At 45.6% G+C, this 22686-nt stretch overlaps 1 protein-coding gene across 1 annotated transcript in view; it reads left to right on the top strand.

Annotated features, from left to right (window-relative positions):
- The first annotated feature begins 936 nt into the window (after positions 1-936).
- The window catches only part of LOC144682408 (high-affinity choline transporter 1-like), a 108996-nt gene continuing 87246 nt past the window's right edge, over positions 937-22686 (top strand). Inside the window, exons 1-2 of the mRNA XM_078544820.1 lie at positions 937-1120; positions 2303-2416. Coding sequence (XP_078400946.1) covers positions 937-1120; positions 2303-2416 — 298 coding nt within the window. The remainder of the gene's footprint in view (positions 1121-2302; positions 2417-22686) is intronic.

The following is a 22686-nucleotide window of genomic DNA, read 5'->3' as shown; positions in this document are numbered from 1 at the left end:
AGATTGGAAAATGGTGGGGTTAATGACAGAGTAAGATGCCATCTGTACAAAGTGATAATATATTGCATATATTGCATATATATAATATATTCTCTAAATTACATGCTATGGAACCATAAGCTCATTCTTATGGTAGTTGCTAGGGATTCAATAGGATGAGCAGAAGAGCAAGAGAAAGAACATCCCTCTCTGATCTCATCCTGGTAGTGAAATGTTGGCAATACAAGTCTATTTTGGCTTATTGAAATAAGGTGTATGACCATCATATAGGAGGTCTTGTGGCAGGGTGGATAATGCCCCTACCTCTGAGACAGATGCTCTGGGTTTGAGTCCCACCCCAGGACTTGGTGGCCAAGGAAGGAGAATTCATAATGTAGCCAAACAGGTTGACTATCAGTCTGGAAGTCCTTCCAACATATGCTAATGGCAGGCGGTAAGTGTGGGCGAGATTCCTGGTCAGCCAGGTGATGGAAAGAAAATTGGAGCCTCTACCAACTCTATCCATAGCTCTGGACTACAACATGCATTTGAAAGTGCTGGTTGGCTCAGTTGGCTGGATGGCTGGCGTGGATCAGATTGGTGCCAACAGCGCAGGGTTTGATTCCGGCTGGGGTGAATTTGGGATCTGCTTACTTGACCTACCTGTGGTGGAGATCATTGTGCTGTGCCTTTTGGCAGAGAACTGAAGAAAAATGTAATAATTTTTTATATTCACGACAGTGAAGTAAGAAAAATGGGTTGTCTCATTTGTGTCTATTAGTCTTTTCTTGTTTGTTCTAGTCTCAGGGCGGGTATTTTGAGTGGCATAGAAATGGTAGATTTCACTCTTATTTGATGTTAATCAGTTAGAGAATTACTCAAGATGCACAATGTTTGTGTTGTTTTATTTAGCCATTGGTGACAGCATTCTGCACTAGCCGCATTTTCAGCTGAAAAATGGGTGTCGACATTGGAGGGCTAGTCGCAATCATCCTGTTCTATTTGGTAATCCTAATTATTGGAATATGGGCAGCCTGGAAAAATAGAAGTAATCCAAGCCATGGTGAACTGCTTCGAAATGAAGTTATTATGATAGGACGAAGAGACATAGGTTTAGTACTTGGCATTTTTACTATGACTGGTGAGCTTATTCATTTATTCTTACTTTTACACTTCCCAAAGCTTAAAAGAGATATTAAGTAATTTTTAAAATATAGAGATAGAGAAGAATTGCAATAACGTTTGCAATGCTACTTTGTTGAGAACTTTTCTCACTATCTTACCATTATTTCTTACCAAACTGAAAGCTGTCTATCCTGGGGAATGGACCACTTTCAATTTTGGGGTGCAGTGTCAGCACTAGTCACTCCCACATCATGTATAAATGGTTTGAGGTACAGTAAGCCTGCCTTTCCTCAGTTCCAGCTAGTAGACTCTCTGAATACCAATAGCAACTGGGTTCACATCAACTGGGAGCCTAATTGAAACCCTAAACTCATTGCACGTATGACTTTTACAGTTAACAAGGAGAACAGACTTGCTCACACTGGCACTGGATTTAAATTCAAGTCCCAGAGACAGAAGGCTAATGTCTATTCCATTGCAATTCTCAATCCACCTAATAATGAAATAGTTAAGTAATGAAATATGTAACAATAAATATCTTCTGGCAAGTCCTAACACTCTCCACAATTACTCCTGATGCTGACAGCATAATCAGAGGGCCATCAGCTCTAAAGCCTCAGCAGTACCACCAGAAGGTTGGGTGCTACTGAGGCAGGTTGGACTCCTCAGGGTGCCTTTAAGTGGAGGTACTTTCAGACATGTAAGTAAAAATTAAAAGTCCATGAAAAGCAGAAATGGGGCTTGTCTGCATAACCAATTCTGCCTCTCTCCATTCCTTGAATTGAAGAGCGACTGGGTGCAAAGCTGCTTCTTCCATCAAATGGGTGCTTCACAGGCGTGAGAGCAGGACGATAAGGTGGAAGGCCCAAATATATTCTGTTCCCCATCATCTGAACAATTACCCCAACTTCTGCCTATTGCATGTAAGAGGAGGCCTCCTTCCCCCATCTCACCCAGGTGGGAATGCTGGAAATCCCGAGGCAATGTCAAAGTGGCAGATACCCTGCATACAGGTCTCTGCCCAAGCTCCTATGTTTAATGACCAGGGAATCAGTTTGCCCCTAGTGTTAATAACAGAATAACGGCCCCATATATCAGATAATTTCCTTAATGTTATAGATTATATATATTGTCATCTATGTAGCAAAGAACTGAAATTACAGGTGTAGTTTCTAATCATCTTATATCTGTCATTTAGCCACTTGGGTTGGTGGTGCTTACATTAATGGCACAGCAGAGGCAGTCTATACCATTGGACTTGGATTTATATGGACACAGGCTCCCGTAGGATATGCAGTAAGTCTTATCATCGGTAAGGAAAAATTGTTTTCTACAAATGTTCTGTATTTTCTTTGTTGATGTGAAAACATTAATTTGGAAGAAGTATGTAAATGCTTTGGGTTAAACAATAATTAGGTTCAATTTCAATCATTTTGCTCTGTTAATCATTACATTATTCTCTTTGCAATGTGCAATGGTACAATTTTTCTTCAATACAGAAAGAAATAAAATTACCAAAAGCAACTAGGACTATTTTTAAGTAACAAATGTTTATATTATATCAAAAATACCTAGAAAAACTTAGCAGGTCTGACAGCATCTGCGGAGAGGGATACAATTGATGTTTCGAGTCCGTATGACCCTTCATCAGAACTAAAAAATATAGAAATGAGATGAAATATAAGCTGGTAGAGGGGGGTGGGAGGGACAGGTAGAGCTCGATAGGGGGCCAGTGGTTCATCTCTACCTCTTAGCCCATTTCGATCCCTTCCCCCCACCTCAACCCCACAGGGCCATCTGCCACTAGCTTGTCCTGCTTGTTACCCTTAATGTCCCCGTTAGCACATCCTTTAGATAATATCACCACCATCAACACCCCTTTGTCCTTTTGTCTATGGCATCTTTGGCAGTCTCTTCTTGGCCTCCACTTATCACTGGCCCCCTATCGAGCTCTACCTGTCCCTCCCACCCCACTCTACCAGCTTATATTCCATCTCATTTCAATATTTTTTAGTTCTAATGAAGGTTCATATGGACTCGAAACGTCAACTGTATCCCTCTCTGCAGATGCTGTCAGGCCTGCAGAGTTTTTCCAGGTATTTTTGTTTTTATTCTAGATTTCCAGCATCTGCAGTATTTTGCTTTTATTTATATTATATCACTCTTGTATCTAGAACACTTGAATTTTTTTTAGTCACTCAGATATAGAATGGAGTTTTCCACTCCCACCATCAGCCAGAATCGTGGCAGGTGGGTACAATAAATCTGGTGTGATGGAAAAAGTCAGTTTCCCACCAGCAGGAAATTAGTCTGGAAGTTTGTTCTCTCAACTTTGATGGCAGGTTAAAAGCAGATCGAGTTTCCTGCTGATCTATGTCAGGGACCATATTTGCATTCATTAGCATCACATGAATGCTCATTAAAAGGCCAGCTTGCTGGAATTATGTTCCCCCTCCAAATTAAGTGATCTGCCAACGGACAATGAGAACAGTCAATTTCATGACTGCATATAAGTGGGGTGCACCTGGCGAACTTCAAGTCATCCATGACTTGGAGGTCGGTCAATACTGCTTTCACCTTCCTTCAAAAGTGTTGCTGCGAGATATCAGGTGCCTGCAGCACAAGCTGTGCCAAGACTGGGCACGGGAAGCAAGACCTACGAGAAGGGATGAGACAGAGGCAGGACTTGGGGGGGGTAGACAGTGGCAGGACTGGGGGGTGAACGTGGATCACGAGAGGGGATGGGGAGACAAAGGCAGGGTGGAAGGGGGTAATTTGTAACATGTGAGGAGAGAGGGAGACAGATGCTGGACTGGTCGGGGGGAACATTACAGGGGAGAGGGAGACAGAGACAGGGCTGGGGGTGGTCAAGAAACATGGTGGAGTAGTGAAAAACTGTTCTGAGGCAAGAGTTATAAGACTGTCCAAGGAAGAGTCAGAGGCTGTCCTGGGGCTGAGGCCATCTGTCGGGGCATATTGAAGAGACTGGCTTGGGGCTGAAGCCATGCTATCAGGGGCACATTGATGAGCATGTCATGAGACTGTGGCCACTGTTTTGGAGGCACATTGAAGAAACTGTCCTGGCACTGTACGGGCTATGTTTGAGGGCTCTGCATGGCATACATGCCTTGGCCCTTATCTTGGGCGGGGGAGGCCTCTCTGGACAGTGACGGTCGTCCACAGCATAGTGTGCAGGGCGTGGTTAGTCACCGAAGGTATTTGGTTCTGGGGATTTGAGTCATGGCATTGTGAGGCATAGGACACAGTAACATTCAGGAGAGACTTCTCGATCCTGTAAGTCGATAGTTGAAAAGTAATGGTATTGGATGGTCTCAATGGGGTGGTGGTATCATAAAGTAATAGGTGCATGTGATTTCAAGAAGGGGAGGGATCAGTTCGACAAATGACATGGGGACATCAACATTAAAGGGTTCAGGGGGGATTCAGGAATATCCACATGAAGAATGATGGGGTCAAGGATAATAGAGGGAGGCTGGATAGTGATAGGAGGATGGGGAATTAGGAGGCTGTGAGTATGGAGGAGGATGGGAGGAAGTTGGTGGGTGAATGGGGGAGGTTGGAAGCTGGACTCCTAGACAAAGGTCAGCAGCACCAATTTTGAGCTCACCTAACAATGGCGCAGGTCAAAGAAAAGCTAGAAAAAAATTGATCAGAGAGGGGTCTCAGCATGTGGAAAGAGTTCAGCACAGCAATTTTTGGCTGATTGAAGGGGCAAACTATAACTGCCCTGCTTAAACCATGGAAAGCATGGCTCAGCTGAGTGCTGGACTCGAGGGTCTAATGCACAATGAATGAGTTTGACTCCTTTACTAATGTTGCAGATTCAGACGAGAAACCATTAAGTTTAGGTGATGCAGTGCATATGGTCTTAATTGGCATGTGAAAATGGATGTAGGGTCAAACAATCAAAGGTTACATTTGCTGCGTAGAGGCAGCATGGGCCCTACAAGTCTCCATGTTCTAAGTGCATTGATCATGGCATTCAAGGCACCATGCTGGCAGTCGTGACATAAGAGCAAGGATTTGGTATCAATATTTATTGTCAAGACCACTGGAGGATCATCACCAGAAGTCTGACTATGGGTCATAGGTCAAGGGCCTTTTGATCCTAATTAAGATCCTCATTGTGAATGCACAGTCACATCTGAGGGGAATTCTTAGCCACTCGACATCCTCCAGGATGAACTCACCCTACAAAAGGTGGCCTTGGTATGCCATGTATAGACTGAGGGAAAGTCAAAGACTAGAGACTGCATTCCTGCCTTGTATATGGTGGGAGACCATTCAATGGGAACTACCATTGATAGCTCAATTGTATCCATTCATAGATACAAGGAGAAGTGGAGAATGTAGGCTGAAAGCAACACTGCCTTGTGGATAGCTATGATTAGAATGAGAAGAAGGGCTCATCGCCAATTGGCACAGCTCAGCGAAGATCATCGTCTTGAGGATCAGGAGCTAGCAGGGCTTCAGGAAATCCCAGATACTGATGAGGAGGGGCCAAATCCATGAAGATGATTGGTGTGACCAAGGGTCAGCTCATACATGGACATGAGCGAAAGACAGTCCCACAGATGCCTTAGCTTGTCTAGGGATGTGGTAACTCACATTTGCCACCTTCTCTGTGAGGAACCCATGCCACATGGACCAGGAGGGCATACAATGCTGGTTGCTCTGAAGGTCATTGCCACACTGAACTTTTTTGCCAGTGGGCTCTTCCAGGGCTCCACTGGGGACCTTTGCAGAATCTCACAAATGGCAACACACAAATACATATAGGAGGTGACAGATGCCCTTTTCAGTAAAGCTCACCAGTACATGCAGCTCTGCATGGATGAAGCAAACCAGGCTGCCAGAGCTGTGGGATTTGCTGCAACGTCAAGCTTTCCGCAATTGCAGGGCACCATCTACTGCACACATGTGGCCATGAAAGCTTCCTGGCAGCAGCCTGTGAGATTCATTAATAGGGAAGGATTTCACAGTCTTAACGTTCAGCTAATTTGTGATCACAAAAAGCAGATTCAGCATGTTTGTGCTAGGTACTCAGGGACCTCACATGGCTCTTACATTTTGAGTCACTCCAAGGTGCCAGAGATATTTCAGGGACCATGGTACTTAGAGGGTTGACTCCTCAGTGTTAAGGGGTACCCTCAGAAGACAAGGCTAATGACGCCCATTTGTCAGGCACAGAACCCATCTGAAGAGAGAAACAATGCTGCACATTTTGCCACAAGGTCATTAATAGGGAAAACCATTGGCCTCTTAAAGATGCACTTCTGGTGTTTGGAATGCTCAGGCGGGGCCCTCTAATACTCACTACAGAGAATTTCCTGTATCATTGTTGTTTGCTACGCCCAGCACAACCTTGCTCTGCATTGGGGAGATGTGTGCCAGAAGGAGACATTGAGGAGCTAGACTTATCCTCAGACCAGGAGGACTTGGAAGGGGATGAATCTGAAGAGGACAAGTATTCAGGCAAGCCACATGAGGAAGCTATTGCACAGGAACAACGCGGAAGATGTGCCTGTGACAGCCACATAGCTACAAGATTTAAGAGGAATAAGGTGAAGACAAGTTCTCACAATCGAAGTTCCCCTCAGGTTTCAATGCATTTAACATAACAGAACCTTCATTCTCAGCATCAATATATTAGGAAAGGTCATCAATCTCACAATGATCACGGAAGCAGCGTATCTAATAATGGAGTCATCCTAGGAAAGTGCAGTAGTCTGGGGAACATGTGGCTACTATGGAATGTGATTAACGTTCCGCTAGTGGACCTCCTTAAGCAACTACACATAGTGCAGAATTTTTTGTCCAGCGGGCTGGTGCATGCTTGACCTGAACGGGAGTGAAATAGTGCGCGATGACGTCGGGCGAGCATCCTGTGCACTCTCGTGATCTTTTGGTGTGTGCAAGAGGTGGCAGCGCACCCGCTGACAATTAAGAGGCCTACTGAGGCCCTTAAGTAATTAATTAAGCTGCATTTTCGCTGCCCAATCAACCATTCGGTTGGCGGGTGGGCGTGTAAGCCAGGCGGCCTTTGCATTTTTAACGAAATGGGATGAGGTTTCCAACACTTACTAAAAAAAAAATTTTAACATCCTTTTTAACATGTCCCTCTTCATGTGACTGAGTCACACATGGGGACATGTTTATCCCATATGTAAAAAGTTTATTTTTGTATTTAAAATCTGACAGCTCCCTGAGGCAGATCTGTGCCTTCAGGGAGCTGTCAGTGTGCGCTCCCCTACACATGCGCACACTTCAGTGCCCGGTCTTCTCCCGCCCCCACCCTAGCAGCACTGAGGCTCTTAGCACACCTTTCACGCTGGCTAGCCATTAATTGGCCAGCCAGTATGAAGTCACGGTCAGAGCTCAATCACAGGCAGCGATGGGAATCGCGGTTGTTCCCGGGTCCGCCCGCCTGACAGAGAGAAAGTCCTCCCCATAGTGCAGTCCTTTCAACCATGGCGAAACAAGTCAGTGGGCATTGCAGCTTTCAAGCAGCTGAAACGCCATTGCACAGATGGATGCATTCATGACAGTGTGACAGCAGCTTAGCAAGGCAGCGCTAACAGGAAAATCATTTGTCACTGGTCAGTACTTGACCATCTCAAGAGGGAGCAACATCCGGACAGCACCATGTCTCCAAAACCCAGGTCTCATGGATGAATAATGCAGAGGCTGCATCTTGATACTGAGCCCCAATATGCCTTCAGACATCAGGATGCAGTGACTTGTTACTCCACAGCATGCATCCAAAGCTGCAAGTTATGCTTGCATTGTCCTCACAGAGAGTGGCTCAGCAGGATTATCATTTGATGATTTATAAACACTCATGACCCTGCATTCGTTGGAAGCCACTCAAGTCTACCTCCTTGGCATTTGGGAGAGACGTGACCCAGTCAGCACTGACACAACAGTCAATGACAACTTCTCTTCATTGATACTGCTGAGCACTCAGGAGATGTGCCAAGGCATCATTTTCATTGCAATACAGTCCTCAACATTGTCCATCTCACAAAATGCCAATCCTTTCTATCTACCCTACATCAATCGGTGCACAGTCATGCAATGAATTCCATATTGATTACCATGCCTTTACAGATGGATTCCATAAAGCACCGCTAGGCAGCTGTTCAGGAGTAAAGTAAGATCCTCACAGGTTAGTAGATGGCTTCGCAGGGTGAGCACACATGTCTGATATCACACACTCATTCCTCCCTAGCAGACATTTCAAATGTTACTCAGTGAAACCTACTTCCATCACTCAGCATCATGCATGTGGAGAGTGGGAACTAAAAAATCAATAATGTTCAGCCTTAAATGTAGAGACCAAAACAGGCTGTAAGGAGGCATGAAAGCCTATGGTGCTCGACAATGAATACGACTTTTCCCAAAAACTCACTGTCATAAGACAAATGCCATTGCAGAGTATACTTGAGAGAAAAGATTCTAACATTGGTCGTGACAAATACTTGTTACAATCGCAAACTGCAGAAATCAGTGCGACAGCATCAGAATAATTACTGACCTCAGTGAACAATTCTCCTGAGGCCAAATAATGTCTGCCTGAGATCCAAGGGTCACAGGTATAATGCCCAGCCATCATTTTCACATATGAAGTGCTTTTGTTAATGGTGCAGATGTGGAAATAAAGTCTAATCACTGTGATGAGATTGAGTGAGAGTTAATGGAACTGAGATGGGAGCTAATTAGGGGGGTACATTTTGTGCGCTTTAATGAATGCAGGGCATTGGATCACATTGTTTAGCCATTGACTAGTTGAGACTTGGAGAGAGATAAATATGAACTGTAATTACAGTAGTTAAGAGTATATATAATGAATGAACACCCATGCCACCATTGTGCGTTCAAAACTTACTATTTTTCAACCCTACCGCTATGTCTAGGTGCAGCCCTGAAATCCGCAGCATAGGTGGTTTCAGTCCCCTGACTGCTATGCTGTGTTGCCTGAGATGGCTTTGGCAGGAGTCCCCTGGTGGCCTGAGGCCAAGATGGCCCTGTCCTGCTAGGTCTGCCATGGAGCGGGTGCACCCTCCTTGGCCTGACCTGCTGGAGTTAATAGAGTGGATTTGGAGCAGCAGGCAACCATGGAGTGTCCTGGGTGGATGCTCCTGGGGTGCCGATCTGATGCTGCTCCTCCCTTTGGGTGCCCGAGGGCCTCTCCCTGACTCCTCGAGGAGAAAGGGGACCCGGAGGGAGGTCGAGGTGCCCTGTACCTCTCTCGCCTAATCACTGCTGGAATGCACTCATGGCTAGAGCGATGGTGTGCAGGTCCGAGCGCAAATCCGGCAGAAACTGCTGGACCTGTGTCTCCAAGGTAGCCGCCACCCTTCCAATGGCGACTTTGATGTGCATGTATGCCAGAGCCATGGCATCAGTCAGAATGTGTACGGACTCCTCCATCCTTCGTCCCATGTCTGGTGACAGCCTCTGACAACTCTGCATGATGTTTCCCTGTCTCTGCACCTCCAGCATTTCTCTCAGGGCTGATTCCAGAGGCTCATCATTGGACTCAGACTCAGCAGGGGCCTGGCCGCCAGCAGTCCTCTGAGTGTCAGAGACCTCAGCTGCCACTGCCCCCGCCTGTTGTGGACACATGTCCATGAGGCGATCACTAGATTGTGAACCCAAACCTACTCTAGAACCAGGTCCTACCGAGGTGTGTGTATCTGCACTGGTGGAGGGTGCAGGTGAATGCAATCAGAGATCTTCAATTGATAGCTTTCAGCATCTTCATCTGAGCTGTTTTGGGAGCTGGGGTTGAGATGCTTGTTTGAGAACAGCCTTTACGTTTTCTTGCCGGTAGCTGGAATAGAGAGAGGAGATAATTAATGATTGACTAGGCAGACTCCAACATTCTAGGTAACTCACAATCGTCTTCCACATGTCATCAATGTATACCACATGGATCCTCACTGGCCTTTTGGGGGAGACCGATCTCACCTTTCATGCAGGAACAATCTCTATCCTCTCCAGCGAGCTCTTCTGCCTGCACCTCATGGGTGGAGACTGTCCTCAACTCTGGGGCTCCCCTTCTGGTCTTGGCTGTCTCTCATTTGGTGTGGGAGATCTTGTTCTGCATAAAGACAGATGGATTGACTGTGGGCACTATGGATGAAAGAGCAGTTCAGAAGCATGCATGCCTGTTGTGTGTGCTGAATCCTCCCCAGTAAGGGAATAAGATGCTGTTTGTGCAAGTATTTACATGGGATGGTGATCTTAAAGTTGCTGGCAGACATTCAGTTCTATGTCCCATCTTCTGGCAGTGTGTGTGACATCCCTGCGGACTCTAACCCTTAGACTGTCTGATGCCCTTATGAGAGAGTGAGTTTGCAGTAAGTGGATTAAGTTTCACTTACCCTGGCGGAGCAGCTCAGACCATTCATCCTTTTCCTGCACTGCAGGGTGGTCCTTTTTTGTTGGCCACAGGTGCTGACCTCCCTGGCGACCTCCTCCCAGGCTGACGTGGTCAGGTGGGAGGACCTCTGCTCCCATCTCTTGGAAAGAGGACCTACTGCCTTTCCTGGATGGTCTGGAGGAAAATCCTAGGGAGGCTTCGCTGAACCGTGGAGCGGAAAGTTTGGTTCTTTTGGAAGCCATTGAGAACCAGAACAAAACAACACACCTGGCCTGCAGTGAGTGAATGGCTGTGTGGATGCCGCTTAAACATGGCATAGGACTTTTGACCCCATGGCAGGGGTGAACAAACCCCTGCCTGGCCCGACATGAGATTCAACAAGCTCCTCGCTGATGAATAATTAATGAGCTGAAAAGTGGAAGGTCGCATGGATTAATCTGATCCATTGCCCAGTGAGAATCATGCTGACATTCCCGCCCACCACCGCACTTTGTCTCCAGAACGGAAAATTCCACCCATAGTCTTTGAGTTTGTAGTTATGATTTTTCCAGCTTTCTATGTGGAAGGCTCCTTGTAAATACTGACACACTCCTGTGGATTTCCTATTCTACCTTCAAGAACCATCTCAATGATCTGAAAGAAAGCAATGGGACCAATGCAAAAAAAAAATAAACAGCAAATCAATCAACAAATACAGAAAAATATGTTGAATTCTTAAGTTGGCAATGTGTCTGGATTTAGGCACATAAAATTCTGATACCTTCATTTTTCCATACACCCGTGAGGCTTAGTTTGAAAATGTATTCTTTAGACAGATCCAGGAAAACTTCCTAGCCTCTCCATTTTTGTATTGGATAAAGAATAAATTAAAGTAATCAAGGTACTCAGATTATTAATAACTTTATTGCTGTAATATTATGTTTTAGCACTGTCCCTTTAAATTTAGGGTAAAATGAAAGATGTCATATAACCTGTGCTGAAGTCTGCCTGACAACAGGTCTGGGCAATGAGGCTGCTAAAGATTAAAGGAAGGCTAAGATTGTTTTACTGGGAAAAAGATGCAAGATATTGACACTTGCAGGCAATGGCAAAGGCAGCTGTGATGCCAATGGACAGGCTGTGATTCTCCAAGCCCCAAGCAAGTGTTAAGAATATCAGGTTGTAATCGGGTATACTTTGAACTGTCCATTTGATTCCATAATTTTATAAACCTCGTAATTGTAAAAATAGCCAGGAATTTATGGCCCCTCCCACCTGGCAAGATATTCTGGTCCCATCAAACTTAATGGAGATATAAATGGCTCACTGCATCCGCTGGGAGGAGACACGCTGCGTCGGGACTGTAAAATCCTGGCCAATATAACCTGTCCAAACACAACATATCACCATTAATTTACCCCCACATTCTGCCCTGTGTTATTTTTGACTTGAATGTTAATATTCCTGAAAATATATATCTTAAAGCATTTACTGCTTTTTTTAACATTAAAATCTTTAACTTACTGTTTGTATCTGGCCTCCCTCCACTCTCCATACATTAACTCACAGCATGATTTTAATGCTTTTTTTCTGGCCAATGAAAAGTTCATATTGTGGAAATAAAAATGGTTGTCTAGACCAATCTTTGACATAAAAATCATGCCAAGACTAAGAAAGATTTTTGCCAGAATTTATTTTCAACCTCCAACAGCAGCACAGGTTTATTATCCCAAGGCACTACATGCTTTGTTGGAAGTAACTGTTTGCTTACAGTCTTATAGCAACTAACATTTTGATATTAACGAAACCTCAACAAACCTTCATTCATTGAACCCTCCAACAAATAAAGGAAAATCTCAAGCTAAAAATAGGTTTGGTCCTGTTTTCGGGCACAGGCTCACCATTCATGATGCCCAGTCGCATTGATGCAGGCAGCACACAAACTCCGTGCTGCCTTTGCATTAGAATGGTTCAATCAAGTGCAACCCACTCTGCTGGCTGGCTGGTGAAATGCTCAACAGGGGGCCCAGAAGCAGGCATAGCCAGCACATGCTCCAACCAACCTGCACCTCTTAAAGGCAAACTGCCTTGCCTAAAGGTGAGCAGCACTCTGTTGTATCTGACTGCATGTTGTGCAATTGGCCGTAAAGGAGAAGGATACCAAATAGAGTAATAACCAAGAGAGAGGAATCCCAAGTCCTTGCACGTGGCACTGGAGCCTTGGTCCAGAGAGCAGGAGGAAAGAGGCAATGTTTTCCAAGTGGGAGGTGTTGTGTTATGGGTACGTTTGATGTCTCACTGATGAGATCTTGAGACTTGTATGTTTAAACATGAACCATTTATTGTTAATCTTTAACTATGTGCAGATCCCAGTTAATGTTGTGCATGGTGCTGCTGCCATGCAGCTGGGTTGCTTCTAGAATGTTATCTCAGTCTATTATCTTGTGACTTTGTACATCATACCATGGGTGGTACTACTTTCCAGTCACATGTTAATCCTTGGTCTGCCGAGCACCTTTACATTACAATGGCATGCAGGCACATACAACATCATACAACAGGGGGAGGAGAGGCAGTTTTGCAAGAAGTCCCTCAAGGAACATCCTGAGGATGGTATGGCCAGGGAGATTAATTCCCTTGGTCACACCTTCGGAACTTCCAGCGCTGCCACAAGACATTTTCGAATCACAAAATCATACAATGGTCACAGCCCAGAAGGAGGCCATTCTGCCTGTTATGTCTTTGGCGGCTCCCTGCAAGACCAGTTCAGCTAGTCCCACTCAATCATCCTTTCCCTGTAGCCCAGCATTTTTTTTTTATCTTTAGGCGCTTATCCAGTTTCCTTTTGAAAGCCATGTTTGAATCTGCCTCTACCACACTCTCAGGCAGTGTATAACAGACCCTAACCATTCATTAAGTTTTTCCTTATGCCATCATTGGCTTTTTGCCATTCACCTTAAATCAGTGAACTCTGATTCTCAACCCTTCCGCCAATGGGAACAATTTCTCTCTATCTACTCAGTGTAGGCCCCTCATGATCTTTAACATCTCTATCAAATCAATTCTCAACCTGCTCTTCTTGAAGGAGGACAACCCCAGCTTCTCCAATCTATCCACATAATTGAAGTGCCTCATATCTGGAACCATTCTTGTAAACCTTTTTTGCACCCTCACTAAAGTCTTCACATCCTTCCTGAAGTGTGCTGCCCAAAATTGGACAATACTCCCTTTGAGGCTGAACCAATGTTACTAAAGATTCATCATGCCTTTTGTGTTCTATATGCCTTGATTTATGAAGGCCAGGATTCTGTATGCCTTTTTAACCACTTTCTCAAATTGCCCTGCCACCTTCAACAATTTGTGCACATATACCTCCAGGACTCTCTGTTCCTGCATCCCTTTAGAATTGCACCCTTTAGTTTATATCATCTCCTTTCCTTCTTCCTAGTTAAGTGCATCACTTCACACTTTTCTGCATTAAATTTCATCTGCCATGTGTCTGTCCGTTCTATCAGCTGGTTTATCTCCTCTTGAAGCTTATGTCTATCCTCTTCACAGTTCACAATACCTCCAAGCTTTGAGTCATCAGCAAATTTTGAAATTGTGCCCTGTACACCCAAGTGTAAGTCATTAATATGGAAAAACAACTCCTGGAAACCCCGCTGTATAGCTTCCTCCAATTTGAAAAGTAACCTTTCACCATTACTCTCTGTTTCCCTTTACTCAGCTAACTTCGTACCCCACCTACCACTTTTATTCTATGGGTTCTAACTTTGCTGACAAGTCTATCATGTGGCACTCAAATGTTTTGGCAGTCTGTGGACACCACATTAGCCACATCATTAACCTCATCAACCCTTTCTGTTAGTTCATCAAAAACTTCAAGTTAGTTAAACATGATTTTCCCTTTTTTCATTATTTCATGGGATGCGGGTATCACTGGCAAGGTGTTTCCCATTCCCAAATGCTCTTGGGGAGGTGGTGGTGAGTTGCCTCCTTGAACTACTGCAGTCCATATGATGTAAGTACACTCACAGTGCTTTTGGGAAGGAGTTTCAGAATTGTGATCTAGTGACAGTGAAAGAACAGCGATATAGTTTCAAGTTAGGATGGCGTGTGGCTTGGAGGGGAACTTGTAGGTGGAAATTTAATACCACAGTGTGTGCCTATTATCATTGATAGGTTCCCCACTATATACATCAGCTTGATTGATAGGTTCGGCTTCCAGTTAGGCAGAGTGGCTCCAGAGGAGGCCACAGGACCAAGTATGTCTGATGACCAACCCTAGTACTTGATCCAATCCCAAGGGGGATCAGCTCCCAAACCCTTTGAAGGGGTGGGTCCAATCCCTGACAATAGGAGGACTGATCCCAAGTGGAGGTCTGCTAACTCTGGAGATTGGGGGGGTGTCTGAGGGTCTGATCCTGAGGGGGTTGGGAGGGTGGAGTCCAATCTCTGATCCTGGTAGGGGCCTGCTTCCAGGGTATCTGGTCCCTGACCCAGGGGAAAGAGGCTTCGATCCTTAACTCAGGGAAGGGGCCACTCCGAAAGGGCCTATGATTCCCCACTTTGGGGTGAGGGGAGAGCTCAATCCATGGTCGCAGGGCAAAGGGGAAGTGACTCTGTGAGGGTGGAGGATACGTAGTATGGGCAGGGTCCAGAAATCAAGAATTATATTTCCAAGTGTGCAGATGCCACTGAATTAAAAGGCACTGTAAATTGTGTAGGCAAAAGCAGAAAGTTACATTGAGACATTGAGCAACTAAGTGAAGGGACAAAACATGCGGCCAATGAATTGCAATGTGGGGAAGTGTGAGATCATCCACTTTGGAACTAAGAAAGAAAAAAGGGATGTTTTCTTAATGCTGTGGAGAAGTAAATGGATTTAAAAGTCCATGTCCACAGATCTCTATAAGCTATTGTAGAGATATAAAATGTAACTAAAATGGCTGATGGAAAGTTGTCCTCTATCTCAAAGGGTTTAAAATATGCGAGTGAGTAAGTGATGCTTCAGTTGTAGTCAGACCCCACCTGGAGATTTGGGAACAAAACTCAGGAAAGATTTATTGGTCTTGCAGGGTGATACAGTGCAGATTCATCAGCACTAAACCATGCCTTAAAGGGTTAAATTATGAGGACATGTTGCATAAACTAGGTTTGTGTTTCCTTGAGTTCCCATGATAAAGAAATTTGATAAGGTAAACATAGAGAAATTATTTCCTCTGATGGAGAAATCTAGAGTAAGTGTTCGCAAAACTGAAACTGAAGCTGGGCCATTTAGGAATGAAATCAGAATGTACTTATTCATGCAAAGGGTAGCTGAAATCTGGAACTTTGCCAAAAGGCTATGAGTGATGGGTTAATTAAAATTTTCAGGCCTGAAGTTGATCTCTTTTTCTTAACTGAGGGTATAAAGAGATATAAATGAAGATTGAGTAAACAGATTTGAGGTACAGATTAGCCATAACCTAACTAAGCGACAGAATTGGCTCAAGGTCTGAATGATCTGCTCCCCTTCCTACGTTCCTACAACAGGATACTTTAAAAAGAAATCAGGAAGATATGTGAAAAACACTAATAAGGAATTCCTATCAAGTACAAATTGCAAATGAAGTGCCTTAAAGTCAGAAATGGTAAATGTAATCCATGATTGGTGCATGAAACAATGGGGTAAATTAATGTCTTCACTGCCTGAGTGGTAAATCCGGCACAGGGGTCCATTTCTAGAGGGATAGAATTGAAAAGCAGGGAAGTTATATTAAATTTATACAGACCTTGCCAATCAAATTTGGAACAATATGGACACTGCTCCAGGTGCATTTTTGGTGCAAATTGGTGTCTGCACCACATGTGCACACTCATGAAATGGGCCATGTCAGATGTTATTTTGATGACAGTGAGAGCATAGGTGTTAGGAGCACATACTGGAAGCGCCAAATTTAATCTGGCCCACCAGAGCGGATTGCAAGTCAGGTCGTTCTGTAGAATCGGGAGGAAAGTCAAGGGGTGAAGTGCCTGTTGCCTTCTCAATACCGTGGAATTATTTCAGTGGTGAGAAAATTGAGGACCACCTTTCTGCCCAGAAGTTAATTGAGGCCCTAAGGTAGCCTCCTAGAGGGCTCGGAACTGAGCCTTCCAGATTGTGCACCATGTGGCTCACAGAGGGCTGCCGGGGTTAGCAAGGCTTCCCCCTCCTCCCACTGAAACATCCATCCCTCCCCTCACCAATGACATCCACCCTGCTTGCCGGGGCCTGCCTGAATGGCTTGACCACCCTGACCTCATTTGCCTGGCTTCCAGGGCTTCTGATTGGGCAGCAGTTTTTGGAGGTGAGACTTTTGTGCTTAAAGGGATGAGGGGCTCCAAAGCCAGGCAGTTAATTGCCTGATGAGCACAGAATAGGGTCAGGGTTTTTGGAAACTGCTGCGGTGGGGTTGCTCCTGGTTTCCTGTTTTACCACCAGCACTCTCATTAAAGCTTAGCCCAAAGTTTCTGACTAGGCAGCCTGAGGCATCAGTCAGTGTGTAAAACTGATTTGACTCTAATGGTATCATTTTTGACCTCAATGTTTCAGCCCTCCCTTAAGGGCACAAAGTTAAACTCACGTTCAGTAGCTAGAAGGAACCCTCATGGGTGCTACTTAAAGGGTTCAGTTGCTGATTGATGAGTTTATAGAAGTTCTGTGAGTTTTCTACTGCTGATAAAGTTGTTGCCATCTACAGGGAGTGGTGTTGCACATATTCAAGGCCTTGGTTTTGACTTGAAGGATTCCTCTCAGGCTATTTGCTGCCAGTCATGGCTGCTGCAGTTACCATTGCCCTTGCCCTTCAGCATGGCAGGGAGAATAGGCAGAAGCAACACAGAGGAGGACAAGCTGCTAAAAGAGGGAGAAGGAGGGGGTTAAAACTCTCAGCAGGAGGCCTTATCCACCCAGAGTCTCCTGGAAGCAATTGTCTAACCTCAGTGCGACTGAGGAACAGTATATGTGACATCTCTGTTTTATTAAGAAAGTGCCCATTGAAACTTGCTATCTCTTTCAGGCAGACCTGCAGCTTGAGAACAGGGTGAGGATGGCACTGCCAGTGTCTGTGAAGGTGACTGTGTCTATGAATTTCTTTGTGTAGGATCCATCCAGGTTGGAGCAGGAAACATCTCTAATATCTTCCAGTTTACCCTCCACTGCTGAATAAGGGAGGTGACTAATACTCAATGAGCCAGGGGAAGGGAATCCAAAGTGCTCTCCCTGACTAAAGAGAAGCAGCATAAGTCACCTTCTGCCTGACGAGTGGGCCAACTTTGAATGGCATAGTAGCCTTGGCAACATGTGGCTGCTATGGAATGTGATTATCACTCATTAACACACTTCCTTAAGCAACTCCACAGAGTTCAGTCCTTTCAACCATGCCTTCAATAAGTCAGTGGACATGGCAGCTTTCGAAATGCCAATGCACACATGGATGCAATCATGTCAGTATGACAACAGCTTAGCAAGGCGGCAGGCACAGAAAAAAATATTTGTCAATGGTTAGTGCTTGACCATCTCAAGGGGGAGCAACATCTGAAGAACAGCATCTCTCCAATTTCCAGCTCTCATTGATGAATAATGCAGAGGCATCATCTTGCTAATGAGCCTGAATAGACTTTTGAATATCAGGACACAGTGACCTTTTAATCTACATCATGCATCCAAAGCTGTGAGTTTTGTTTGCATTGTCCTCACAGAGAGTGCCTGTCCAGGATCATGGTTTGATTAGTTACAAACACTTAGGACCCGACATTCATCTAAAGCCTGCCAAGTTTATGTTCTGGATGACTTGACATTAGGGAGAAACATGGCCCAGTCTGTATTGACACAACAATCAATGACAACGTTTCCCCTTCTTGGACCCTGCTGAGGACTTAGGAGGTATGCCGAAGCATTGCTGTCAGAGCATGACAGTCCTTGACATTGTCCAGCTCACAAAGGGAGCTTTCTACATACTCTAAGTCAATGATTGCACAGTCATGCAATGAATTCCATATTGAGTTGCATTCTGTGCCTTTACAGAAGGATCACGTAAAACACCACGTAGACAACCATCCAGGAGCAAAGTAAGATCCAGATGAGAGTTCATTGTGGGGGTACATTTTTGACCCTTGAATGAATGCGGAACCTTGAATCACATAGAGTAGCCATTGAATCCCTGAGACTTGGAGGCAGATTAATGAGAAATATATATACAAAAGTGAAAAATATATGCAATGAGTGAACACCTGTGCCACCAGTGTGTGTTCAAAACTTTTTAATTTTTCTAACCCTACCACTATGTCTAGGTATAGCCGCGACATCTGCAGCAGAGTTGGAGGCAACTTGCTGACTGCTATGCCCTGTTGTGTGAGATGGCTTTGGCAATGTCCTCTGGGGGCCCGAGGCCTTCAGGACCCCAGCCTGCTAAGGGTCTCATGCTCTGAGGCAGGTGCACCCTCCTCAGCCTGCCCTGCTGGAGTTAACAGGGTCACTGGCAGAGGGGAGTTGGAGTGGCAAGGCACCCTTGCAGTGTTCTGGGTGGATGCCCCCTAGGCGCGTGGCTACCAGTCCTCCTCTTTGTGGGTGCCCAATGACCCCTCCCTGACTTTTTGAGGAGAAGGGGCACCTGGAGGGAGCTTGAGGTTCCCCTCTCGCCCAGCCACTGCTGATATGCACCCATGGCTAGAGTGATGGTATTATGCAGGTCCAAGCGCAAACCTGACAGAAACTGCTGGACCTGGATCTCCAAAGTAGCCGCCACCCTTCCAATGGAGTCTTCAATGCGCTCGCATGCCAGAGCCACAACATCAGACAGAACAAGGATGGACTCCTCCATCCCTCGGTCCGGTCTGTTGATGACCTCTGGCAACTCTGCCTGATGTTCTCCTACCTATCTTTGCGTCTCCAACATTTTACTTGGGGCCGATTCCAGAGGCTCATCATTGGACTCAGTAGAGGCCTGGTCTCCTGCAGTCCTCCAAGTGTCAGAGATCTTGGCTGTCACTTCCCCTACCTGTTGTGGACCCGTGTCAGTGAGGTGATCACCAGATTGTGAACCCAAGCCTACTCTAGAAACAGGTCCCACCGAGGTGCATGTGTCCGTGCTGGTGGAGGATGCAGGTGAACGCAGTGACGGTTCTTCATCCGATGTTTGGTCTACCTGCTCATCTGAGTTGGTCTTGGGGCTGGGGCTGAGTCATCTGGAGGAAGACATCCTTCACCTTTTCTTGCTGGTACCTGGAATAGAAGGAGAGAGAATTAATGATTGACTAGGCAGGCTCCTACAACATAGATCACTCAGTCATTGTCTGCATGTGGTTGATGTACACCGGATGCACCCTCACTGGCTTGTTGGGGGAGGCAATAAATGCTGGCCTAGCCAGCAATATCCATATCCCATGAAAGAATTTTTTAAAAGATGCGTTTATGCAGGATTTTACATGAGATGGTGATCTTAAATTGGCTGGCAGTGATTCAGTGCTTATGTCCTATCTGTTGGTAGTATGACATCCCTCTGGGCTCTAACCCTTAGATTGCCTGTTGCCCTTATGAGAGTGTGAGTTTGGAGTGAGTAGAAGTTTCACTTACGCTGGCAGAGTGGAGAAGAGCATACATCTTTTGCGGCACTGCAACACGGTCCTATTTTGTCTTCCATGAGCGCTAACCTCCCCATAAATTCCTCCCAGGCCAGCGTGGCCAGGTGGGAGGACCTCCTGCTTCCATCCCAAGGAAATACAACTTCTTGCCTTTCTTGGATGGCCTGGAGGAAAATCCCCAGGGAGACTTCGCTGATCCATGGTGCTGATGGTTTTGATCTTTCCGGCTCCTTGGATTACCTGTCCGACAGAACACCTAGGCTGCAGTGAGTAAACGCCTGTGTGGGCACCATTTAAATATGGCGCCATGAGGTAACACCAGGGTGGATGAATCCTTGCCTCCCCTGCCACAAGATTCACCAAGTACCTCACTAATGCATAATTAATAAGCTGAAAAGGGGAAGATCGCACATGTTGAGCCAACCTGCTGCCCAGCAGGAATTACATTAACTTTCCTGCAGCCATCGTGTCTACCTTCCAGAATGGAAAATCCCACCTTAAGTTACCCTCTGTAATTGGAACTGCCTATACCAGGGAACCCCTGGCCTCAATGCTTTCATCGATGCCTGAGAATCCTGAGTCTCAGCAAATGTTATACTAGCAAATTAACTTGATATACCAATGTGCAATAGTCAAGCAATAGCCTGTCAGTGTCATACTAATGGAATCATACCTTACAGACAACATCCAGCACAGCACCATCACGATCCCTGGGTATGCTCTGTCCCACCAACAGGACAGACCCACCAGAGGCGCCGGGACAGTGGTGTACAGTTGGGAGGGAGTTGCCCTAGGAGTCCTCAACATTGACTCCGGACCCCATGAAGCCTTATGGCATCAGTTGAACATGGGCAAGGAAATTTTCTGCTGATTACCACATGCTGTCCCCTTTCCCTCAGCTGATGAATCCATACTCCTCCATGTTGAACACCGCTTGGAGGAAGTGCCAATAGTGGCAAGGGCACAGAATGTACTCTGGGTGGGGTCTTCAATGTCCAACACCAAGAGTGGCTCTGTAGTACCACTACTGACCAATCTGGCCAAGTCCTATAGGACATAACTGCTAGACTGGGTCTTTGGCAGGTGGTGAGGGAACCAATGAGAGAGAAAATCCTACTTGACCTGGTCTTTGCCAATCTACCTGTCACAGATGCATCTGTCCACGACAGTATTGTTAGGAGTGACCTCCACATTTGTGGAGACAAAGTTCTGTCTTCAAACTGAGGATATCCTCCATCGTGTTGTGTGACATTACCAAAGTGTTAAATGGGATGGATTTCAAAAAGACCTAGCAAATCAAAACTTGGCATACTGGGTCATTAGCAGCAGCAGAATTGTATACAGCCACAATCTGTAACCTCGTGGCCAGGCATATTCTCCACTCTACCATTACCATCAAGCCGGGCGTTCAATGAGCAGTGAGGAAGGTTTGTCAGGTGCTGGACCAGGCATACCTAAAAATGATATGTCAACCTGATGAAGCTACAACACAGGGCTACCTGCATATCAAACAATAAAAGCACCATATGATAGACAGAGCTAAGTGATACCTCAACCAACGGATCAGATCTAAGCTCTGCAGTGCTGCCATATCTTGTCCTGAATGATAGTGGACAATTAAATAACTCACTGGAGGAGGAGGCACCACAAATATTCTCAGCCTCAATGATCAGGAAGCCCAGCACATCAGTGCAAAAGCCATGGCTGAAGCATTTGCAACAATCTTCAGCCAGAAGTGCCGAGTGGATGATCCATTTTGGCCTCCTTCTGACGTCCCCAGCATCATAGATGCCAGTCTTCAGCCAATTCAATTCACTCCACGCAATATCAAGAAATGGCTGAAGGCATTGGATATTGCAAAGGCTATGGGCCCTGACAACATTCTGGCAATAGTACTGAAGACTTGTGCTCCAGAACTAGCTGCGCCCCTAACCAAGCTGTTCCAGGACAGGTACAACACTGGTATCTCCCAGGCAATTTGGAAAATTGCACAGGTATGTCCTGTCCACAAAAAGCAAGATAAACGCAAACTGGCTAATTGCCGCCCCATCAGCCTATTCTCCATCATCAGCAAAGTGATGGAAGGGGTCATCAACAGTATTATAAAGTGGGATTTGCTTAGCAATAACCTGCTCTCAAATGCTCAGTTTGGGTTCTGCCAGGGCCACACAGCTCCTGGCCTCATTACAGCCTTGGTCTGAGTGACTGACCTTGACATCAAGGCAGTATTTGACCGAGTGAGGCATTAAGAAAAACTGAAGTCAATGGGAATCAAGGGGAAAACTCTCCACTGGTTGGAGTCATACCTTGCACAAAAGAAGATGGTTGTGGTTGTTAGAGGTCAACCATCTCAGTCCCAGGATATTGTTGTAGTGTCCTGGGCCCAACCATCTTCAACTGTCTCACCAGTGGCCTTCCTTTCATCATAAGGTCAGAAGTGGGGATGTTTGCTGATGATTGCACAATGTTCAGCACCATTCACGACTCCTCAGTTACTGAAGCAGTCCATGTCCATGTGCAGCAAGACCTGGACAATATTCAAGCTTGGGCTGATAAGTGGCAAGTAACATTCATGCCAGACAAGTGCCAGG

This window comes from Cetorhinus maximus, chromosome 7, assembly GCF_964194155.1.
Source record: "Cetorhinus maximus chromosome 7, sCetMax3.hap1.1, whole genome shotgun sequence".
NCBI lineage: Eukaryota > Metazoa > Chordata > Chondrichthyes > Lamniformes > Cetorhinidae > Cetorhinus > Cetorhinus maximus.
This window is presented reverse-complemented; position numbering and strand designations above follow the sequence as displayed.